The sequence below is a fragment of the Chelon labrosus genome, assembly GCF_963514085.1.
Source record: "Chelon labrosus genome assembly, chromosome: 16".
Lineage (NCBI taxonomy): Eukaryota > Metazoa > Chordata > Actinopteri > Mugiliformes > Mugilidae > Chelon > Chelon labrosus.
The window spans coordinates 8009922-8030817 of NC_140349.1; the positions used below are offsets into that span (position 1 = coordinate 8009922).

The 20896-nt window shown below is 41.6% G+C and overlaps 4 protein-coding genes across 6 annotated transcripts in view; all 4 read left to right on the forward strand.

The window, feature by feature from the left end:
* The first annotated feature begins 819 nt into the window (after positions 1-819).
* Positions 820-5427, forward strand: LOC311501896 (putative thiopurine S-methyltransferase). Its single transcript, XM_084563951.1, has 9 exons — positions 820-1042; positions 2077-2199; positions 2521-2613; positions 2709-2841; positions 3878-3930; positions 4016-4090; positions 4174-4259; positions 4404-4448; positions 4619-5427. Exons 2-9 carry the CDS (start codon positions 2102-2104, stop codon positions 4732-4734), a joined length of 699 nt encoding a protein of 232 aa, XP_084420077.1. The 5' UTR covers positions 820-1042; positions 2077-2101; the 3' UTR covers positions 4735-5427.
* Positions 5428-6544: 1117 nt separating this feature from the next.
* Positions 6545-10755, forward strand: LOC311501895 (putative thiopurine S-methyltransferase). 2 transcript variants are annotated; one of them, XM_084563950.1, is made up of 9 exons: positions 6545-6619; positions 7570-7692; positions 8009-8101; positions 8197-8329; positions 8641-8693; positions 8779-8853; positions 8937-9022; positions 9168-9212; positions 9372-10755. In XM_084563950.1, exons 2-9 carry the CDS (start codon positions 7586-7588, stop codon positions 9488-9490), a joined length of 711 nt encoding a protein of 236 aa, XP_084420076.1. In that variant the 5' UTR covers positions 6545-6619; positions 7570-7585; the 3' UTR covers positions 9491-10755. The 2 variants fall into 2 exon arrangements, with proteins under 2 accessions (XP_084420076.1, XP_084420075.1); XM_084563949.1 differs by having other exon boundaries at positions 6614-6693.
* A 109-nt stretch (positions 10756-10864) lies between these two features.
* ppp1r36 (protein phosphatase 1 regulatory subunit 36) lies at positions 10865-16664 on the forward strand. Of its 2 annotated transcripts, XM_084563947.1 has the most exons (10): positions 10865-11033; positions 11134-11217; positions 11403-11539; positions 11801-11870; positions 11980-12078; positions 12246-12380; positions 12993-13035; positions 13772-14001; positions 15239-15439; positions 16045-16664. In XM_084563947.1, the coding sequence occupies exons 1-10, from the start codon at positions 10954-10956 to the stop codon at positions 16319-16321; spliced, it is 1356 nt and encodes a 451-aa protein (XP_084420073.1). In that variant the 5' UTR covers positions 10865-10953; the 3' UTR covers positions 16322-16664. The 2 variants fall into 2 exon arrangements, with proteins under 2 accessions (XP_084420073.1, XP_084420074.1); XM_084563948.1 differs by lacking the exon at positions 11134-11217.
* Positions 16665-20265: 3601 nt separating this feature from the next.
* sdc2 (syndecan 2) overlaps positions 20266-20896 on the forward strand; it is a 41808-nt gene continuing 41177 nt past the window's right edge. Inside the window, exon 1 of the mRNA XM_084562902.1 lies at positions 20266-20696. Within this exon, the coding sequence (XP_084419028.1) occupies positions 20637-20696 (60 nt within the window). The 5' untranslated portion in view covers positions 20266-20636. The remainder of the gene's footprint in view (positions 20697-20896) is intronic.

Sequence of the window (20896 nt, forward strand, 5' to 3'; positions counted from 1 at the left end):
AGAGTTCTGCAGTAACCACGGTAACAGTGGAGCTGATGAAGCCACTCAGCACTTTCTTTTGGAAGTCTGTAGCATCGATGCTAACTGTGCTGTTAAATTATCAACATCCGCTCAGCCTCGAAAACAAATATCTCTACAAAACTAATGACTTTCACAGATGAAAGTTACTTTAGCTTCGCATCACAAGGCAATGTGGACACTGAGTTAAGATATTTAGCCTGTGCCTTCTGTGCTTCTAGGCAGGTATTCTTTCCTGAGGTGATCAGTATGCTCACGTATTTGCTTTAATTACATAGCTGCCTATCATATATATATAAGCCCCGCCCACCAAGTGCTCTGATTGGTTCAATAGCTGATTAGTTAATAGCTCATATAGGTTGTAGTTTAGATCCATTTCACCTGTTCATAAGACAGTGTGAACCCAGTGTGGATCTTTGTATGAACGTCTAGTTTCCTGTGCACATTCCTAAAAGCAGAGCAGTCTAATAATCAGTGCAGCAATAAATCATACATTCGTGGAGGTTAAAATGTTTCACTGAGGCGTTATATGTACAATTTTGTGATATATTTAGCTTATTATGAAAAATTATTCAACACCAAAACCACCACGAACCTCCAAAACGATCATATATTTGAACCAACAATAATAATAATAATAATAATAATAATAAAATATCATAAAAGTATGCTGAGTGTGTAAAATACTCGTTTAGGCTTTGTCTGGAGAAAGCGCCTGTTAAGTCTGATATTCCCCATGTCCCCTGAATGGAGCATCAAGCTCCTCCCAAACCAGAAGTAAAAAAAAAAAAAAAACGCTTTTCAATCATTTTCTCTGATTCCCGAGTTCATCCTGTCAGGCAAAGCTTTCGCCCCTCACCTTTCCCTTTGCCTATATGGTCGTCTGCTCGTTGTAAATCAAACTTGCTGCCTGATAGACTAAACTCGGGACACTTTAAACCCAGAGGTATCGATTCCAAAGCTTGTGTGCTGAACGCTGCCAGTGGGTCGCCGGTCTACTACTGTTTTCTTCATTCGTGGAAAGGTACGGTTGAACATGCGGGGCTCAGACCACCTTTTAAAAGTACCGTGGTTGGTTTCGTGCCAGTCTGCTGCTGGGTAAGCGAGACCCTGACACTGTTATGAAACTGTCTGCTATGGCAAATTATTTAACTGCATATTGTGTAATGGTTAAGTCAAATTATTAACACAAGAAAGTTTTCCTCCTGTCATGCAAGTCATTAGGTCATTGTTTGAATTTTTCTTACGCCAGAGAGGAATGCTGGGCCTTTATATCTCAGATCAATATCATGTGGGCCAGACTCTGACTTGTTGGCACATTACGTCTATGTGCAGCTTCCGACCTTTAACCTGTCTGATCTGCAGCTGTTGTCTGTAATTATCTACCTTTAGATTCCAGTGGCAATCATAGATTTCTGGTAAAAAACAAAAAAAACAAAAACAAAAAACAAACTGCATAAAATCCCTTCCCAGTCCAAAATCAAGGAAAATCTATCATAGAGTAGATAGAAGGGGAGAGGGGTTGTGGAGTAATTGTTGATGGACTGTATGCACTTTCATTGAATTTGGGAAGTTTGTGACAAAATATGGCAAAAAGCGGCCAAGTAAGATAACAGCATAATAACCTATAAGTAACGACAAGTCCGGACTTTTTTCCATTTGTTTTACATTAGTCCTAGGTCTCAGTGTTGTGTTCTGTGTCCACTTCTTTTTCTGAAATCAGTGGACAAATTAGGAATATAAATTATTTTCACTGAAAATGCTGCGGGCCAGATTAGACCCTCTGGCGGGCAGTTTATGGCCCGCGGCCCACATGTTTGACACCTGTGCTCTAAACCCCGTCTCCCTGTCTTAATCTTCACATGGACCGTTTACTGTACCGTGCAGCTGTCGTGCATGTGTTTATGAGCGAGAACGTGCGCATCTTGTGTTGTCACCCCGCTGCCCCCTCTGCCTCCAGCCACAGATATGAACACTATTCAATCCATTCTCCGCGTTCTCTCTCTCTCTCTCTATATCCCTCTCTGCCTCTCTGCTCTTCGTGCTCTCCTCTACCAGCTGAGGTCAGGCAAACATAACCAGCATGCTGGCACCGCAGGCAGACCGGGTCATGGCCCTCGGGGAGTGGGAGCAATACTGGCGAGATGGTGAAACTGGCTTCCATCAGCCACAAGTGAACAAGTAAGGAAATTACTGTAATCTACGTGTTTTTCTGCAGAATAACTGGGGGATTTCTTGTGTGACTGGAAATGGGCATTATCTCCTCCGCTGATATACCACGGAAAATTTAAGACAAGACGTGCAAACAGTTGACTTATTTACAAGACAAATAAGGACCACACACCGGGCTTCAGTCCAGACATTGCAGTGTTTTTCATAAAGTTGAGATGTTTACTCAGAGCAATTCAACCCTAGCTATCTAAAATACATAACCAGGAATATGTGTCTTTGTTAATCTCTTACTAGACTGATTTGGTGTTTCTTTTTTTATTTTCCTCATAGGATGCTGGAGGCCAGCCTTGATAAAGTTCTCAACGGACGAACAGGTGTTCGCTTCTTCTTCCCGCTTTGTGGGAAAGCTGTGGACATGAAGTGGTATTAAAAACCTCATTAAATCCAATAAAACACACCAACAGCTGTTGACCCGATAGTAACATATAATAACACTCCCTCTGCTGTCTGATTCCCAGGTTGGCAGACATGGGCCATTCAGTGGTCGGGGTGGAGATATCTGAAAAGGCCATTCGAGAGTTCTTTGAGGAGAACAACATGACGTACAGCGAGGAGCCTGTGCCGGCCATACCTGGAGCAAAGGTTTACAAGGTAGGTGAAGTGTATGTGAAGTGTAAACACTGAGGGATCATCATGTGTTTTGTGTTTTTTATGTGTCGCACCTGGATCCATGTCTTAGTCATACTGTCTGTTTATTTTTGGACATTTTTAGCCGTTTCCCGAAACATATTTATGTCATAGTTACAGTGTTTCTCACAAAACTTCACGAGACCCTGGCGTTTGTTTGTTTTTTGTTTGTTTTTTAAAAGCCCCTAATTATGATGCTATCCCACCTATTAAAAACTATTAATACAGTATATGAAATGTCTGCACATCAAATAAAAGCATGCGTTGTGTATCAGTCTGTCTTTAAATCACCGTAATAAAGTGGATATTGCGACAAATTGCAGCAGCCTGAACAGTTCATGTACCTGAAAACTAAACATTAAGATGTTGAGACGTAGCATTATGTAGCCAAGTGTAGCTATATAGGATTAAATAAAGTATCAGCAAATAAATTGACGTTACAGTAAGCAGCTGACTTTCCGTCTAACTTTGCTAGCTAGCGCTAAAGTTAAGCTAGTTCACGTCACGTCCGGAGTCGTTTCCTCTGGTTTTGACCAACTCTCTGTCAATAATTGTAAATTTCCATGGTCTGAAAAATTAAGAACGCAAACATCGGGTTTTAAAAAGTGGCGGTAACGTAAACATTTAGTAGTGAACAACGCAAATAGCTTCACATGCTATGCGAGTTGCCCGAGCCGTTTTCTCCATCAGGTTAAATTCAGAGCAGGTGAGCGACGTTGATGCTGTGAAGAGGTTTTTCCTCAGCATGGACAGGATAATGAGATCTTCCACCACTTCTGTCTTCTGCAGACGTTCATAGTCAGTTGTCCAATTATATTTGGTCCCTTGAAAAAGAGGGATACATATTAAAGAGACTTTCCCTTCCTAAACCCTTCTTCCACTTTGGATGTGAGTACCCTCAAATTAAAGTAACACGTGGTCCTAACTGTGAGAACATCGTAGTATTTGCTCAGACTGTAATGGCAGTGTAGTCTCATGCGTCACACTCTTCGTTCCACAGAACTCAGAGAAAAATATCTCCCTGTATCAGTGCGACCTGTACAACTTTTCCAGGTGAGGAAAATGGCATGTGTTTTTCTCAATGCCCTTTAAAGGTTAAATTGCTTTTATTAAATGATATTTTTTCTCATTTTCACAGCTCCATTGAGGGACAGTTTGGAGCGATGTGGGACAGAGGCTCTCTGGTGGCCATCAACCCAAAAGACAGAGAAAAGTAAGATGAGATCAAGCTCTCTTTCACTTTTCTTACTTACATAACAGAGTGTTCCATGTCTTCTTCTTTGATTTATCTTGCAGGTATGCTGCTCTCATTGTTTCTCTGATGGCCAAAGACTGCAGATACCTTCTGGACACTTTGGTTTACAATCCTGAGTTGTATGAAGGTACATTTCTATATTGTGCATTGGGAAATATATAAATATAGAAACACACATATGGTCTTTAATCTATCTGGCAGAGGCCCATAAATGTGTTTGTGTGAATTTGGTGAAATTTAAAAGCTCCTTGTGACTGTGTTCGTCTTGTAGGACCTCCCTTTTTTGTGCCTGATGAGCAAGTACACAGCCTGTTTGGTAAGTATTATTAAAATCAATTATGGCTTTGAAATTCTGTTTCAAAGCAGAATTTTTTTTTGTGTGTGAAATAAACCCAAAGATGATGATGTGAGTGATCTGTGGATGTTTGTTAGAGCTGTAGATTCTTTTGTGTTTTTTCTAAACTACGCTTTTCTTGTTTTACTCAGGAAACTGTGATATTGAGAAACTGCTTTCAGAGGATATAATGTCAGACATGTGGCGAAACTGGGGGCTGGACTCTTTAATTGAAAACGTGTACCTCCTCACTCCAAAGAGCAACTAGCTGTTGAATTCAGAGCATAGACTGTATAAATATGGACAGTGGAACTGCTCCTCAAAAGTGAAGCCTAAGCAAGTAGAGCTCCCCCTGGTGGCTGGCTGCAGTATATCTCATAAGCTCCACCTCCTCCATGTTAGTGGATGGGACTTGGGCCAAACTAAAACACTAAAATACATGTCAAATAATTTTTTTTCAAGGATGGTTTCTGTCATTTTAGGTAGTTAATATAATGTTGATGCATATTCGAGTGTCGACCTTTTGGATAAGTTTGGTTTTAGTTAGTTAGTAGAAACAAGATGCGACATAATGACGACCCCCAGTTGCCTTGCCAACCACTCAGTAAGAGAGCTGTAAACAACTTTTTTAAAAAACAACACTGTGTAATCCCAAATTTCTTCGTAACTGGTGGAGGTAGAGCAGAGCGTTGTATTAATTAAACAAAAATGCGAGTGAGTCTGGAGGAAATGTGGTCGGGTCATCGACAACGAGGCTCCACTCTCGGACTGTGCTGCGTAGACTGTGGCTCAAAATAGCATCTGTTTGACCAGTGCAAGGAATTGGTGAGACGTTGTCCATATTATATACAGTCTATAGTTTAGAGACCTTAAGAATCCAGATCTTGGGAGATTTTTTAATTCATGAATATTCATAAAGAATCTAAACAAAAGCAAAAATAAAACATGTTTCTAAACAAGATCATTGTGTGTGTTTTTTGTTTTTTGTCGTCGTTGTTTTGAAGTGTTGGTTCCTTCCAGCTGCAGAGTTCTGCAGTAACCACGGTAACAGTGGAGCTGATGAAGCCACTCAGCACTTTCTTTTGGAAGTCTGTAGCATCGATGCTAACTGTTAAATAATCAACATCCGCTCAGCCTCGAAAACAAATATCTCTACAAAACTAATGACTTTCACAGATGAAAGTTACTTTAGCTTCAGCAATAAGTTAATACATAAATGTCAATGTCAGCCTGTCTAGAATTTGTGTTTGTTGCAATAAACATAGTAAGACCCAGTTATTAAAGAACTACATGTGGGTGGCCAAACATCCAGTCACATGCCAATAATCTGTGGTTTTACGATAGCACACACTATTTAGTTTGCCTAAGTGATCCATCTATCTATCTATATGAGTATATATGTATATTTTGTTTTCAGACACATTCCTCTTTTTATTCTTATTTGTATAAATTACACACACACACACACACACACATTCTGTAGCTTTCTAAATCGCATCACAAGACAGTGTGGACACTGAATTAAGATATTTAGCCTGTGCCTTCTGTGCTTCTGAGTAGGTATTCTTTCCTGGAGTGGAGTCTATTAACCCTGTTTAATGTAACAAGGTACAGCTTTCTAAAATCAGAGCAGTCTAATAATCAGTGCAGCAATAAATCATACATTCGTGGAGATTAAAATGTTTCATCGAGGCGTTATCTGTACAATTTTGTGGTGTATTTTGCTTATTATGAAAAATTATTCACCACCACGAACCTCCAGAACTATCATAAATTTGAATTAATAATATAAAAATGTTTCAAAAAAGTATGCTGAATGTGTAAAATACTCGTTTAGGCTTTGTCTGGAGAAAGCGCCTGTTAAGTCTGATATTTCCCATGTACCCTGAATGCAGCATCAAGCTCCTCCCAAACCAGAAGTAAAAAACGCTTTTGAATCAATTCTCTATTCCCCGAGTTCATCCTGTCAGGCAGCGTTTTCCCCTTCACCTTTCCCTTTGCCTATGGTCGTCTGCTCGTTGTAAATCAAACTTGCTGCCTGATAGACTAAACTCGGGACACTTTAAACCCATCGGTACCGATTACAAAACGTTGTGTGTTTAACGCTGCCAGTGGCTCGCCGGTCTACTACTGTTTTCTTCATTCGTGGAAAGGTACGGTTAAACATGCGGGGCTCACACCACCTTTTAAAAGTACTGTGGTTGGTTTCGTGCCAGTCTGCTGCTGGGTAAGCGAGACCCTGACACTGTTATGAAACTGTCTGCTATGGCAAATTATTTAACTGCATATTGTGTAATGGTTAAGTCACAACACGAGGAAGTTCTCCTCCTGTCCTGCAAGTCATTAGGTCATTGTTTGGATTTTTCTTATGCCAGAGAGGAATGCTGGGCCTTTATATCTGAGATCAATATCGTGTGGGCCAGACTCTGACTTGTTTGCACAGTCTACATGCAGCTTCATGACCTTTAACCCTGTCTGATCGGTCGCTGTTGTCTGTAGTTATCTACTTTTAGATTCCAGTGGCAATCATAGATTTCTGGTTAAAAAACAAACTGCATGTGCAAATCCCTTCCCAGTCCAAAATCAAGGAAAATCTATCATAGAGTAGATAGAAGGGAAAGGGGGTTGTGGAGTATTGTTGATGCACTGTATTGCTTTCACTGATTTCGGGAAGATTATGAAATATGCCAAAAAGCAGTCAAGTAAGATAACAGCATAATACATTAGTCCTGGGTCTCAGTGTTGCGTTCTGTGTCCACTTCTTTTTCCAAAAAAAGTGAACAAATCAGGAATATCAGTTATTTTCGCTGAAAATGCTGCGGGCCAGATTAGACCCTCTGGCAGGCCGCTTACGGCCCACGGTCCGCATGTTTGACGCCTGTGTTCGAAACGCCGTCTCCCCGTCTTAATTTTCACATGGACTGTTTACTGTACCGTGCAGCTGTCGTGCATGTGTTTATGTGCAAGAACGTGCGCATCTTGTGTTGTCACCCCCCAGCTTCCAGCCACAGTTATGAACAATATTCAATCCATTCTCTGCGTTCTCTCTCTCTTTCTCTATATCTCCCTCTGCCCCTCTGGTCTTTGCTCTCTTCTCTACCAGCTGGGGTCAGGCAAACATGACCAGCATGCTGGCACCGCAGGCAGACCGGGTCATGGCCCTCGGGGAGTGGGAGCAACGCTGGCAAGATGGCAGAACTGGCTTCCATCAGCCACAAGTGCACAAGTAAGGAGATTATTGTTATCTACCTGTTTTTCTGCAGAATAACTGGGGGATTTCTTGTGTGACTGGAAATGGGCATTATCTCCTCCGCTGATATACCACGGAAAATTTAAGACAAGACGTGCAAACAGTTGACTTATTTACAAGGCAAATAGGGACCACACACCGGGCTTCAGTGCAGACATTGCAGTGTTTTTCATAAAGTTGAGATGTTTACTCAGAGCGATTCAACCCTAGCTATCTAAAACACATAACCAGGAATATGTGTTTTTGTTAATCTCTTGTGATTTGTGTTTTTTTTTTCTTTTTTTCCTCATAGGATGCTGGAGGCCAGCCTTGATAAAGTTCTCAATGGACGAACAGGTGTTCGCTTCTTCTTCCCGCTTTGTGGGAAAGCTGTGGATATGAAGTGGTATTAAAAACCTCATTAAATCCAATAAAACACACCAACAGCTGTTGACCCGATAGTAACATATAATAACACTCCCTCTGCTGTCTGATTCCCAGGTTGGCAGACATGGGCCATTCAGTGGTCGGGGTGGAGATATCTGAAAAGGCCATTCGAGAGTTCTTTGAGGAGAACAACATGACGTACAGCGAGGAGCCTGTGCCGGCCATACCTGGAGCAAAGGTTTACAAGGTAGGTGAAATGTATGTGAAGTGTAAACACTGAGGGATCATCATGTGTTTCGTGTTTTTTACGTGTCGCACCTGGATCCATGTCTTAGCCATACTGTCTGTATTTTTGGACATTTTTAGTCGTTTCCCAAAACGTATTTATGTCTCAGTTACATTCATTATATAATTAGAATATATTTAGGCTTACATAACAGCTTAAATAACAAAAATCCGATAATACATGGTCCTAACCGTGAGAACATTATAGTATTTGCCCAGACTGTAATGGCAGCATAATATAATGCGTAACGTCTCACTCTCTTCGTTCCACAGAGCTCCGAGAAAAATATCTCCCTGTATCAGAGCGACCTGTACAACTTTTCCAGGTGAGGAAAATGGCATGTGTTTTTCTCAATGCCCTTTAAAGGTTAAATTGCTTTTATTAAATGATATTTTTTCTCAATTTCACAGCTCCATTGAGGGACAGTTTGGAGCGATGTGGGACAGGGGCTCTCTGGTGGCCATCAACCCAAAAGACAGAGAAAAGTAAGATGAGATCAAGCTCTCTTTCACTTTTCTTACTTACATAACAGTGTGTTCCATGTCTTCTTCTTTGATTTATCTTGCAGGTATGCTGCTCTCATTGTTTCTCTGATGGCCAAAGACTGCAGATACCTTCTGGACACTTTGCTTTACAATCCTGAATTGTATAAAGGTACATTTCTATATTGTGTATTGGGAAATATATAAATATAGAAACGCACCTGTGGTCTTTAATCTGTCTGGAAGAGGCCCATAAATGTGTTTGTGTAAATTTGGTGAAATTTTAAAAGCTGCTTGTGACTGTGTTTGTCTCATAGGACCTCCCTTTCTTGTGCCTGATGAGCAAGTACACAGCCTGTTTGGTAAGTATTATTTATGGCTTTGAAATTCTGTTACAAAGCAGAATTTTTTTGTGTGCCAAATAAACCCAAAGATGATGATGTGAGTGATCTGTGGATGCTTGTTAGATCTGTAGATTATTTTGTGTTTTTTCTAAACTGCGCTTTTCTTGTTTTACTCAGGAAACAGCTGCGATATTGAGAAACTGCATTCAGAGGATGCTTTCACAGACAGACATCGAAGCTGGGGGCTGGACTCTTTAACTGAAAACGTGTACCTCCTCACTCCAAAGAGCAACTAGCTGTTGAATTTAGAGCATAGACTGTATAAATATGGACAGTGGAACAGCTCCTCAAAACGAAGCAAAAGCAAGTAGAGCTCCCCCTGGTGGCTGGTTGCAGTATAGCTCATAAGCTCCACCTCCTCCATGTTAGTGGATGAGACTTGGCCCAAACTAAAACACTAAAATACATGTTAAATAAATTTTTTTTTCAAGGATGGTTTCTGTTATTTTAGGTAGTTAATATAATGTTGATGCATATTCGAGTGTTGACCTTTTGGATAAGTTTGATTTTAGTTAGTTATTTGACGCTATAGAAACAAGATGTGACAACCACTCTGTAAAAGAGTTGTAAACCAATTTTTTAAAAAACAACACTGTATAATCCCAAATTTCTTCGTAACTGGTGGAGGTAGAGCAGAGCGCTGTATTAATTTAACAATGCGAGTGAGTCTGGAGGAAGTGTGGCCGGGTCATCGACAACGCGGCTCCACGCGGCTCCACTCTCGGACCGTACTGCGCAGATTCCAGCTCAGAAGTTTGGCCAGTGCAAGGAAGTGGTGAGACGTTGTCCATATTATATACAGTCTATTGTTTAGAGACCTTAAGAATCCAGATCTTGGGATACTTTTTAATTCATGAATTTTCATAAAGAATATAAACAAAAGCAAAAATAAAACATGTTTCTAAACAAGATCATTGTGTGTGTGTTTTTTTGTTTTGTTTTGAAGTGTTGGTTCCTTCCAGCTGCAGAGTTCTGCAGTAACCATGGTAACAGTGGAGCTGATGAAGCCACTCAGCACTTTCTTTTGGAATCTGTAGCATCGATGCTAACTGTGCTGTAAAATAATCAACTGCCACTCAGCCTCGAAAACAAATATCTCTACAAAACTAATGACTTTTGCAGATGAAAGTTATTTTAGCTTCAGCAACAAGTTAATACATAAATATCAATGTCAGCCTGTCTAGAATTTGTGTTTGGTGCAGCAAACATAGTAAGACATAAGAAACAATATAACATATATGTGCAACTGTCCAGTATTTGCTTGTTTATTTTGCACTACGGTTTAAAGACTAGTATACTTTAATTTTTCACTTATTATGCTACGTTAATGTTTTAATTTCAGCATCTCAGTTTGACGAATGCGCTTCCGTATAGGGACCTGCTTCTTCGCCATTGGCTGTTGCCTGGATACAGTAACTAACGCTGCGTAAAGCGGAAGTAGCACAACTTCGGTCAAACAAAGTTTTGTTTGCAGAAATGACGAAATACCCAAAGGACGTACAAAATGTAAGTTGTTACACAGAGAGAGACGACTTTCTAAAAATGTTTGAAGACTTTTTGTTTTGTTTTGTTTTGTTTTGACCGAAAATAGTATCGGTATATGTGCCTGTATTTTAACCGATCAAAGTGTCCGTTAACATTACGGGCCCAAGAAGTTCATGACAAGTTTTTTACATTTTAAAAGTATAACTGTCATTAAATGGGTGCGTTTCAGGTGAGTGTTCCGCCTTCAGGCCGCTGGGTGTGGAATAATGAATCCCAAACTGTGGAGTTTGTCAGGTTAGTGAAAAAATAGCCACTCAAGTAGCACACTGCACCTGGAAAGCACTCAAGAGACGTTGTTAAGATATAGTATATTTAAAAGATTCTTCATTTCTAGGTCTTGTCCGACAGAGGAGGGTGCTGTGGGGAAAATGAATCAAACCAATGTAGATTTTAACGAGCTTCAGCAGCGAGCACAGTGGTAGGCCTGAGTCTGTTCAAGTTGCCTAAGCTTTGTTGGTGGCAACTCGAACTACAGAAACCTCAAAGTCTTTTTATCTGCATGTATTTATTTATTTATTTTATTGTAAAAGCACCCCTCTGCACGTTTTGTCCTTAACGTTTCAGGCAAACCTGCACATGTTGTCTCCACTGCTGTCTCCTCAGGTTGGCTGAGATCTGCACGCTGAACCACAGGGGGCGCCAAAGCACCATAAAGAATCTGAGCCCAGCTCACCTGAACGAATACAGGTCGTCTGTGATGAGAAGACAGGGTGACTGCGTGTCCATTGATGATGTTAAACGCAAGTGTCAATATAATTTTAAATGAAATATGTCTTGTGCTAAAAAATTTTGATTATTTGCACATGCTCACAGAAAAGATTGAGGCTGGGGGCCAGGCGGATAACGTGGATTTAGCTTCCTGTTCAATATGAGGTCTATTTTTATAGTGATTGCTTTTCAAATTTCTCTCCCAGTCTTCATATGAAATAAAACTAAACATTGCCCTTCGAGAATGATAGATGACCTTTGATCCTGTTCTCACAAAGCTTCCTGTGTTGTAGAGGTGGCTGTCAGCTTGCTGCAGGAGAATTATTTGCTTCCCATCCCATACTGCTTTCTGGACGTACTGAAGTAAGGGCCACACGTGACGTGAATATATACGTACACACAATTTCCTTTGCTGGTATATCAAATGAAAAGATCTGACACACGGCACAATGACGTTCCTGTCCGTGTCCAGGTGTACAGAGCTCGATGAAGTCCTGACCGCCCTTCTACTTTACCTGTCCTTCTTCTTTGAACACAAGTCTCTGGAAAGCAAATCTACGTCTTTAGGATTGTAAGTATGCAGGCTGGTGATTATTGCCTTTTCCTGTGTTTTTATTCCAGTCACTGTCTATGTTTCTTTCAATTTCCTTTATCCACCCATGTATGTGACTTGTTTTGTGTTATGTTCTTCTATGTTCTTCTTCAACGTTGTCACGCGTTTTCTATCCCACATGCCAGTGTAGACATCATCACGGAGCACAAGATGATGGCGGAGACTTCAGCCAGAAAGGAGATAGCTCAAAAGAAGCTGGCTGTCTGCTACTTCAGCCTGTTGATGGACCTGGAGATGGAACAGCGGCCGCCACATCACAAGTAAGTAGTTCATCAGATTTACCAAACAGGTGATAGAGAAAGCACTCTTCCTATTCTCACCCAGTTTTATACTTACTTAGCAGGATGCACCACCTGTGATACCCTTTCACAATTTAGATTTACGCTTATTAGGATTTATCTTTATTATATGCATGCTTTTAAATGTTGGATCATCTGAGTGGACTGAGGCACAAATATCATCGCTGCCCAGTGTGAGATATTTGAGGAACATCTAATCCTTATAACATGGCAACGTTATCTTCACAACACTAATCAGTACCAAACTAGGATTGTGGCTTTTTCACCCCAATCACTTTTTTTTTTTTAAAACCATGTTAAGAAGAGATCCATGTAGGGGTTAGTATGTGTACACATACATGTACAGGAGTATTGTTTTAATACCTATATGAAAAAAAACATGAACATTTATTTTACATAGGGACACCATAACTAAATTTAGTTACTATGCCTGTCTCACATCTCTCAACTCTCTACCCTCCACTCTGGAAACATTTTAATTTTTTCTATTAGCTGAAGTTTTTTTTGTTTTTATTTCCTTATATATGTATATATATATATTGTAACTTATAGTGTGGGTATGTGTATTTCCAGGCGCAAGCTGTCCTCCAATAGAACAGAATGGCTACTGCATGCGGTATGTGCAATCATAACACTCTGGTACACATACATTCATCACCGTCGTGTTATCAAGAATGTTAGGCACTGATTAATAAACCCTAATTTGTGTGACTACCAATCACTGACTCTTGTAATGGACCTGACATTCTTTCCTCGCGAAGGCAGCGTATCGAAACATTCGAAACTGCATTGCCTCATCTGCACACAAACACAGAGAGGGGCCTTCGCCTGGTGGGAGTGAAGGCCACTTCACCGTGAACAGGTCGACATTGAGTGCCGGTTACGCCTGGTGGCCTCAGCGAATTAGTTAGTGGAAGGAGATGTTGATTCAACACAGGTGCTTTGCTTTGGCAGGCTCTCTGCAGTATTTAGCCAGGTGGCTGGAAGTGGGGAGAAAAATCACACTCACAGCGGCGAGCTATTGCCTTCTCCATTTGTGACCTTTTTTGGACAGAAATAGCTTTTGTGACCTTTTAGAAACACAGAGGAATAAGTGGCCACCTGGGCCCATGCTCAGAAAGTAGGAATGGTGAAAGTAAGTAAGATGATTGTCCAATCAAATGAATTCAAGAAAAAGACTGATGCAAAGATAAATTTGCATCAATTTTTCTCTCTCTTATTTGCTTCTCTTTAAAGCTAGGTGTAAACACACACACGTACAATACTTAAAGCTGGATACTTGTAATCAGACCACTCAGGACTCCTGTTGATACCAGGTCTGAACAGAGCTTCTGACTCACCGTTATTTCCAGTGCTTGTACACCTTCTTCTGCTACGTGGCGTGGGTGACGTTCGGCAGGAAGGACCTGAGGGACATCCAAGAGGAGGTGGGCCGGCTTTTATACTCCGACGCCTTTAACACGGCGGTGAGGAACATGACTGGTGGAGACTCGGGAATGACCTCCACTACGGTTAATGGGTCGGCGAAGACGGGTGCTGCCGACCCCGAGGAGACGGCATGTAAAAGTGCATTCAAGCAAAGGTACGTTGAAGCGGGATAAAGGTTGTGCTCAGGTAATCTGAGTTTAAATATACAAAGGGTTAAATTGTAGCGCCTGTTTTGCACCAAGGACGACATTTTTACTGCCTGTAAAGAAGTTCTTTCTTCCATCAAGCGCTTTGAATATTTGCTGCACTTGAAAAATCAATTCCCAAACCAGTTTTTGTTCTGCTTTCAATAATTCTGTCACCCCACCATTCACACAGTGTACTGTGCTGAACTGGAACACTATGAAATGGAGAATAAACGCCACAACAACATGAGTAGATACTGATTGATGGAGAGATTGCATTGATCAGGAATGTGTGTAAAATCTTGTCTCTGCAAAGTTAAAAAATAACAATAGCAAGGATCTGAACACGTTTCTTAGCCATAATGCATTTCGATTGGATGTACTTTAAATCACCCTGACAACAACCATAGCATCTTACGCACCGTCACTCCTTTAGCTCTAGCCATTTTGCAGTCTCAAAACTAATATTCCTATTTTTTATTTATTTATTTATTTAAACCCTTAGTATGTGTAACCAGTCTTGCACTATTTGAAGCACACTGTACAGCAAATACCTCCATAGCTCAGGAGGTAGTGAAGTTGTTGCGTTTGATGGATGTCATGTCACACCTCTAACCGAAATATGATTGATGTAGACAGATTCATGGCTTTGTCTGATAGGAGAGACCGTCTGACAGCCTGTTTTATGTTGCTCAGTCGTGTCTGACACGAGATTGGCAGTTGTGTAAGCTGTCAGAGGCCCGGCGCTCTTTCCTGCTGTCAGGCTGAGACCAAACAATCAAAAGCTGGGCTTGAAGCTCGCTCTCCTCCTGAGTGTGGATGTACATAACAGAATTTGAACCAAAAAAAAAAGAGTGCGAGTTAAAAAATCCATTAAAGCATGCATATATATATTTTTTATTCGGTCTGGAACTGCACCTGGATGTTGAAGGTTTGACTACCATAGCAGCTTTCCTGATGAATTACTTCTTGATATTTTGGTTTCCACTATAAATATGTATGACCAAATGGAATATGTGAGGAATGTCGCCTTCCCAAAAGGTTTACACAGCTGTTTTCATGACTTTTTACATAAGCAGACACTTATTAATATAATATTTGGTTTATTTTTTGGTGAAAATGATGTAATCAGTTTGATGTTTTTCCTGCAAGTATCGGAGAGAAATGTATTTTCTGGCCTTGTTTCTCATTCTGACCATTTACCAGAGCATCCCAGAGGCGCCCGGCCCTCGGCAGCGTAGTTAATCAGCGGTCCCCTCTGATGGTGTCTCTGCTGCCCTCGCCTAAAGAACGGTCACCCCATCTGTTCCTCGGCATCCGGGCAGGAAGTCGGAGCCCGCTGCAGGCCGAGCGCCGCGACGCCAAGGCCCCGACGGAGCAGCTCGACCAGCAGCTGGCCAGTGTCAGGTGGTGTAAAACGTTACACAACATGTAGCTCCCAGGAGGATGTGATTTAGTGTGGTCATGTCTGTGATGCATCTGTTTTACCGCTGCCATGGTTTCTGCTGCGTGTCAAATAGCTGTCAGAGTTATCCGCTCGCTCATCCCGCAGACTCGTGTTGTGTTTTGGGGCGTTTAAGCTGTGGCTTGATCCACCAACCTCGTAAGCAAAGTATCTTGGTTTTTATCTCACTAATTACTTTCCTCGCAGGCCACCTGCTAGCTGGAGCTTGACTGCTGGTTCCAGTGGTTTTATTATGCATACAAGAGAATCTGCCATCTGCTATCTTTGTGCGACAGAAAAATCAAGATCATAACTTAAAGCTGTACAAAAAAGTAAATGTGGTCTGCTAGTAATAATTATAAAGGAACAGTTGGTTGTAATGAGCTTTTTAAAACTATTTTATATGATATTATCATCACATTATCCCCAGTGGTCACATAAGTGCCATGTTTTTATTGTTGTTTTTATTAATATAACTTACTGACATTTTCTTTTTGGTATGAGTGCTTCTGCAGGGAAGCATTAAACAAATTAATTATGTTCTTCGTCTCTCATTTTATCCTATCAGTTTTGGGATTCTCGGCAAGCCGCTGGCTCAGTTCAGCCGCAGCTCCCTGATACCCTGCGGAGAAGAGAAGAGCATTGGAAGTGAAGACGAGGAGGGGGAGGGCGAAGAAGGCCGCGATGTTTACGGCAAAAGCGCAGAGCCTTTTGGAGTCCACGTTCAAGCTAGCAAGTCGTCCCTCGTTGGAACCAAGTCAAAAGGTCTGGCCAGATACGCGAGCACCGCCCACGCGAACACTAAAAACTCTGCAGCTTCCACTGACCTCACATCCTACACATGAAACTGGCAGAATGTCTTGTGTGGAGAAAAACGGAGAGCGAAGATTTAGGTAGCTGCTGGGTTTCGGTAAATGCTCTTGTATTTATACAGCATTTTTCTACCTGTTACTCAAAGTGCTTTACAATGATGCATCTGCTTATTTGTTCAAATTGCTGGATTTTCATCACACACTCAACTATTGGGACTTGCCTCTGCATATAAATCTGTGTAGTATTTTCCAGTGGGTGGTGCTGTTGAATAAAATATAATGAAACCCTTAACAACTCTGAAGGGCTCCACTTTGTCCACAACAGTTCTGACAGTTCACATGTAAATATGAATCGAGTTTGAGGTCAGCGCATGCATAATTCACCTTGGACAGTATCGGCTTAAATAAAAAAGCCGGGTTTGTCATCCTGGCCAGTGTTCTCTTTTTTTTAGACCGCCGAAGGTTTTCCTTTAGACGCCTGTGTCACATTTTGTCCTTGCGCGGCCTCACACCAGCACGACAGTGACGTGAACTGGTGCCACACACACACATGCTCACACACTCTCACAAGCCGCTCTCTAGCCAGGCTCGGCAGCAGAAGGGGCTTTGCCTTCGCCCTAATTGGCTGTGTAATCTGGGACACCAGGAGCAGAGCTAAGCCCTCTGAGGAGGGGAAGGAGGAGGTCTGGGGAGCTTGCGCATTAGGATGGGGGGGGGATGGGAAACGAGATATATTTTAAATTAGTTTCAAAAATTTGAAGTGCACTTGATTTAAATATAAGCCGCTTCACACTCAAAACAATCAAGTCAAGCACTCTGTTTTGACCAAGTCTGGCACATGCAGTTTCTTGCTTGTTAGCCCTCTCTGACATGAATGAAAGCCGTCTAATAAGGATGAGGAAAAAATGTACAGTTCAAATACTCTCCCTCTTCTTCCCCCGCTGTCTCGTCTTTGTCCCCAGACGGTTACTTTCACTTTCTCTCCGTGTCTCCTCCCCTGTTCTCCCTGCCTCCAGTGCACTGTGGCTAATACCAGGCCGGCCGTCAGACACTTGACAGAGTGAAACCTGCCTTATCGGTTAGCGGGTCCCTCTGCCTGACTGGGCTGTATGAATAATCAAGGAGGTGCTACATTGGCTCTGGAGCAGAGACTACCGTCTGTAATTGATAGAAGAAAGCTAGCAGAAAAAAAAAATTAATAAGTTGAGGAAATGCGCTGATATATCTTCTTGTTTTCAGAAAGTGAGAAGATGAATGCCAGCCTCAAGTCTGTTTGGTATTCATGTACTGTGGATGCAATGGCCTGGTAGCTTAGTTTAAAGGCTCACAAATGAGCTGCATCTCAACAAAAAACATAGTATAAACGTGTAGTTTGCTGTATTATGGGGGTATTTGTGTCAGACTACTGAAATATTCATGCACAGAACGATAAAAATAATGATTATCCCCAGTGAAATGGTCAGTTTTTAGACTTTTGAAGTGCTGTTAGCTAACCACTGCTGCATATTTACCATGCTAGCATGAAAGTTGTATCTCATGCTAACACTGCTACTTGCTATTGCTACTGCTGCTACTGGTAACTTGAAGCAGGACTGTGTAAAAATGCGCAAGGCTTTTCTCTTTATTTGAAAGCCAGACTTTGATTCCAGTAAGATCTCAGTTGGCCGTTCTTTTATCTAATGCCTCCACCTTTTTGTTTTTGTCCCTGAAACTTTAAATGCCTGGCTTTGAAACATGTACCAGCGAGCCCAGGGAATAGTAGCAAAATTTGTGCAATTATCCTTTCATCGCTCTCCCCCCATGAGCTCCGAAAATCACAATTCAAACAACGACATGTCCAGATGAAGTTTCATGTCATAAATGTATTACATTACATGTTTCACTAACATTCAAAAGCATGAAACCACCTCATTAAAAGCCGAATTGTCATGAGTCATTGCGCGCGATGATATTCGCTTTAATCAGTCGTCAGTGTGATGTAAGCTGCTTTTCAAGCTCTTTTTTTAAAATGAGAGATCCAGCGGTGGCACTAATGAGCAAAGCTTTCTAATGGCTGTGACTCACACGTCTCTCCATCTGGGGTTAATTGGTTAAACCATATCGCGCGTGTGATTTTGTGTGGTTGAAGTCAACTTTCAGAGTTAATGCAGGAAGAGTGAATTCACATTTCAGCCATACATACTGTACCTACATTTATTGGTCCTTAGCCTTCCTCTTAAAGGAAGTCACCTTGTATCTGCGGAACTTTTGTGGCCAAGACGATGCTTAAAGAATTTAGTTTGGCCTCACTTGTGATTGGGAGAGGTTTAAGTTTTACCGTGCACAAAGGGCAGACTGTTACTGGGTTGGATTAGTGGTTTCCAAAAGGGGTTCTGGGTAAATGCCATTTCGGGATCTGGAAATTTGACTGCGAAGTATTAGATGGTGCTGCTGGGAGGTCAGAGGAAAGTTTAGAGGGTGGAAACACACGTCTAAAAAAATTACATCTCAAATGTAGTCCATTAGTGGTTTCAAAGGAAATCATTTTTCTCCATTTTCTTGCTTTCTCTCAATATACATCCTCAGATTCATTTGCTTGCTTTCCTTCATGCACCAGCAGTCGTTTTGCCTGCGTCAGCTGGAACAGAGTGTCAAGGCTCTTAATTCTGAAACCCTCTCTCTGATTCACTGTGGCTTGGGCTGTGTCTCACTTAAACTATAGACCAGACAAAAGTGCCAAATAAATAAATGAAATTAAAGCACTCCTGATTTCCATATGTCTCGTTGTCTTCCTGTTTTTTTTTTTTTTGTTTTTTTAATCAGTTGAAAATATGATCTTGAAAACAGAAAATGTATTTTTAAATATGAGCAGATTGGGGGGAAATGCACTCATGGTTTCGTCTGTGTCTACCTCACTGTGCAATAATCTTTCATTTTAGAGTCCTATGATGCAGAAAAAACAAAACAAAAAAAAACAGGAAGGCATCAGTGAGAGTTGAGGTTTTGTACACACGGAGGATATTAAAGGATCAATTTCCTTGCAGCTGCTAAAACCGGAGACGAGCCAACGGTTACCTAAAAGCGTTAAGAACCAGGATCCAATCGTTTGAAGGTATAAATCTGCTAAAATCCTCCAGATAAAAGGCGGAGTGGAGGTGAACACAAGCGTGAAAGTTGCAAATCAAAGTAAACATGTTGGGAGTTGAACATCTGGAGACATTAAATGAATCCTGCAAGCACAGGAGATCTCATTTCATCACGTATTGAATACGGTACCAAGTTGCAGTTTTAAATAATGTAATATTCTATAAATTATAAGGGAGGCTGTTAGTTTATACCAGCAGGGGGAGACTTTGCCCATAAATGGTTGATCTCAGTGGTTCTGGGGGGAGGAGGGGGGTCATTAAGCCTAAAACCTGATGTAAGTGTTTATTCCCATCTCTTTTGGGTGTTGTGTGTTTTTATTCACGCCCAAACACACGCACTGACATCACCTGGCCTGGTGATAAAAAAATAAATAATAATAATTGTTTCTGAATGATAAACACAGGGCCTGATTGTGAACTGGTGCAGATGCTACATGAAACTCTCATTAGGGTGCAATTAATGATCGTTGCATGGGGATGAATGGGCGATTTGGCAGCGAGGCTTTCCTCTTCTTACGGTCTCCGTTGGAGAAAATAAATAAAATAAAATAAAAATAAAAATAAAAATACAATAATCGATTCCCATGAGGATTCGCGGCGCGCCAGTACACAACTTAATTGGTTTGTTGTGACTGCTGCTGCTGCTGTTATTGGGTTTCCTTCTCGCTTACTTTTGTCGCCAGTTCTCTCTCTATCTCGCGGTGACACGGTCGAAAGGAGCGCACACGCGCACGCGGGGGCGCACGCACACACCGACCGGAGCGTGGGTCGTGCGCGCGCTCTCTCACACACTTTTTTGTCCTCGTTATTTCGAGCGAGCGCAGAGAGAGAGAGAGAGAGAGAGAGAGAGAGAGAGAGAAAGAGAGAGAGCTGAGAGCTGAGAGCGAGCTAGGTGTCTCGTGCAGAGTTGTCGTGCAGACACACACGGCGCGCGGAGGACCCTGCAGTTATTACTAAACCGGGCTCATTTGTATACATTTAGTCAGATTTACGCAGAAGAAGAAGAAGAAGAAGACAAAGAAGAAGAAGTGCCTGGAAAGAGGGGAGGAGGAATAATCAAAACGCAACACGTATCCGGTGGGATCCCACTCCTGAGAGAGAGAGAGAGAAGCGGCAGGAGTTGGGTGCAAGGAAAGCGAGAGGGAGAAAGAAGAAGAAGAAGAAGGGGAAAAGATTTGACACTTCGCTTGCAACTACGCGCTTTTCATTAATAAAGAGGAATAATGAGGAACGTTTGGATAATATTCACCCTCGGGCTGACCGTCTTCCTCTCCGGGGAAAGGGTAAGTTTTCTTTCTTTCATTTTTTTTTTCTTTAAAAAAAAAAAATCCCGCAAGGTAAACTTAAAACTGTTCACTGACTGAGTCGTGGGGGAGAAAAGGGGGCAAGAGTAATGTCCACGTATGGAGGACCACTCTTCTGCTTCTTTATGGTCGCAGAATTTGCGCATGTGCACTTTTTCACTCACTGCTTTAATTTACTA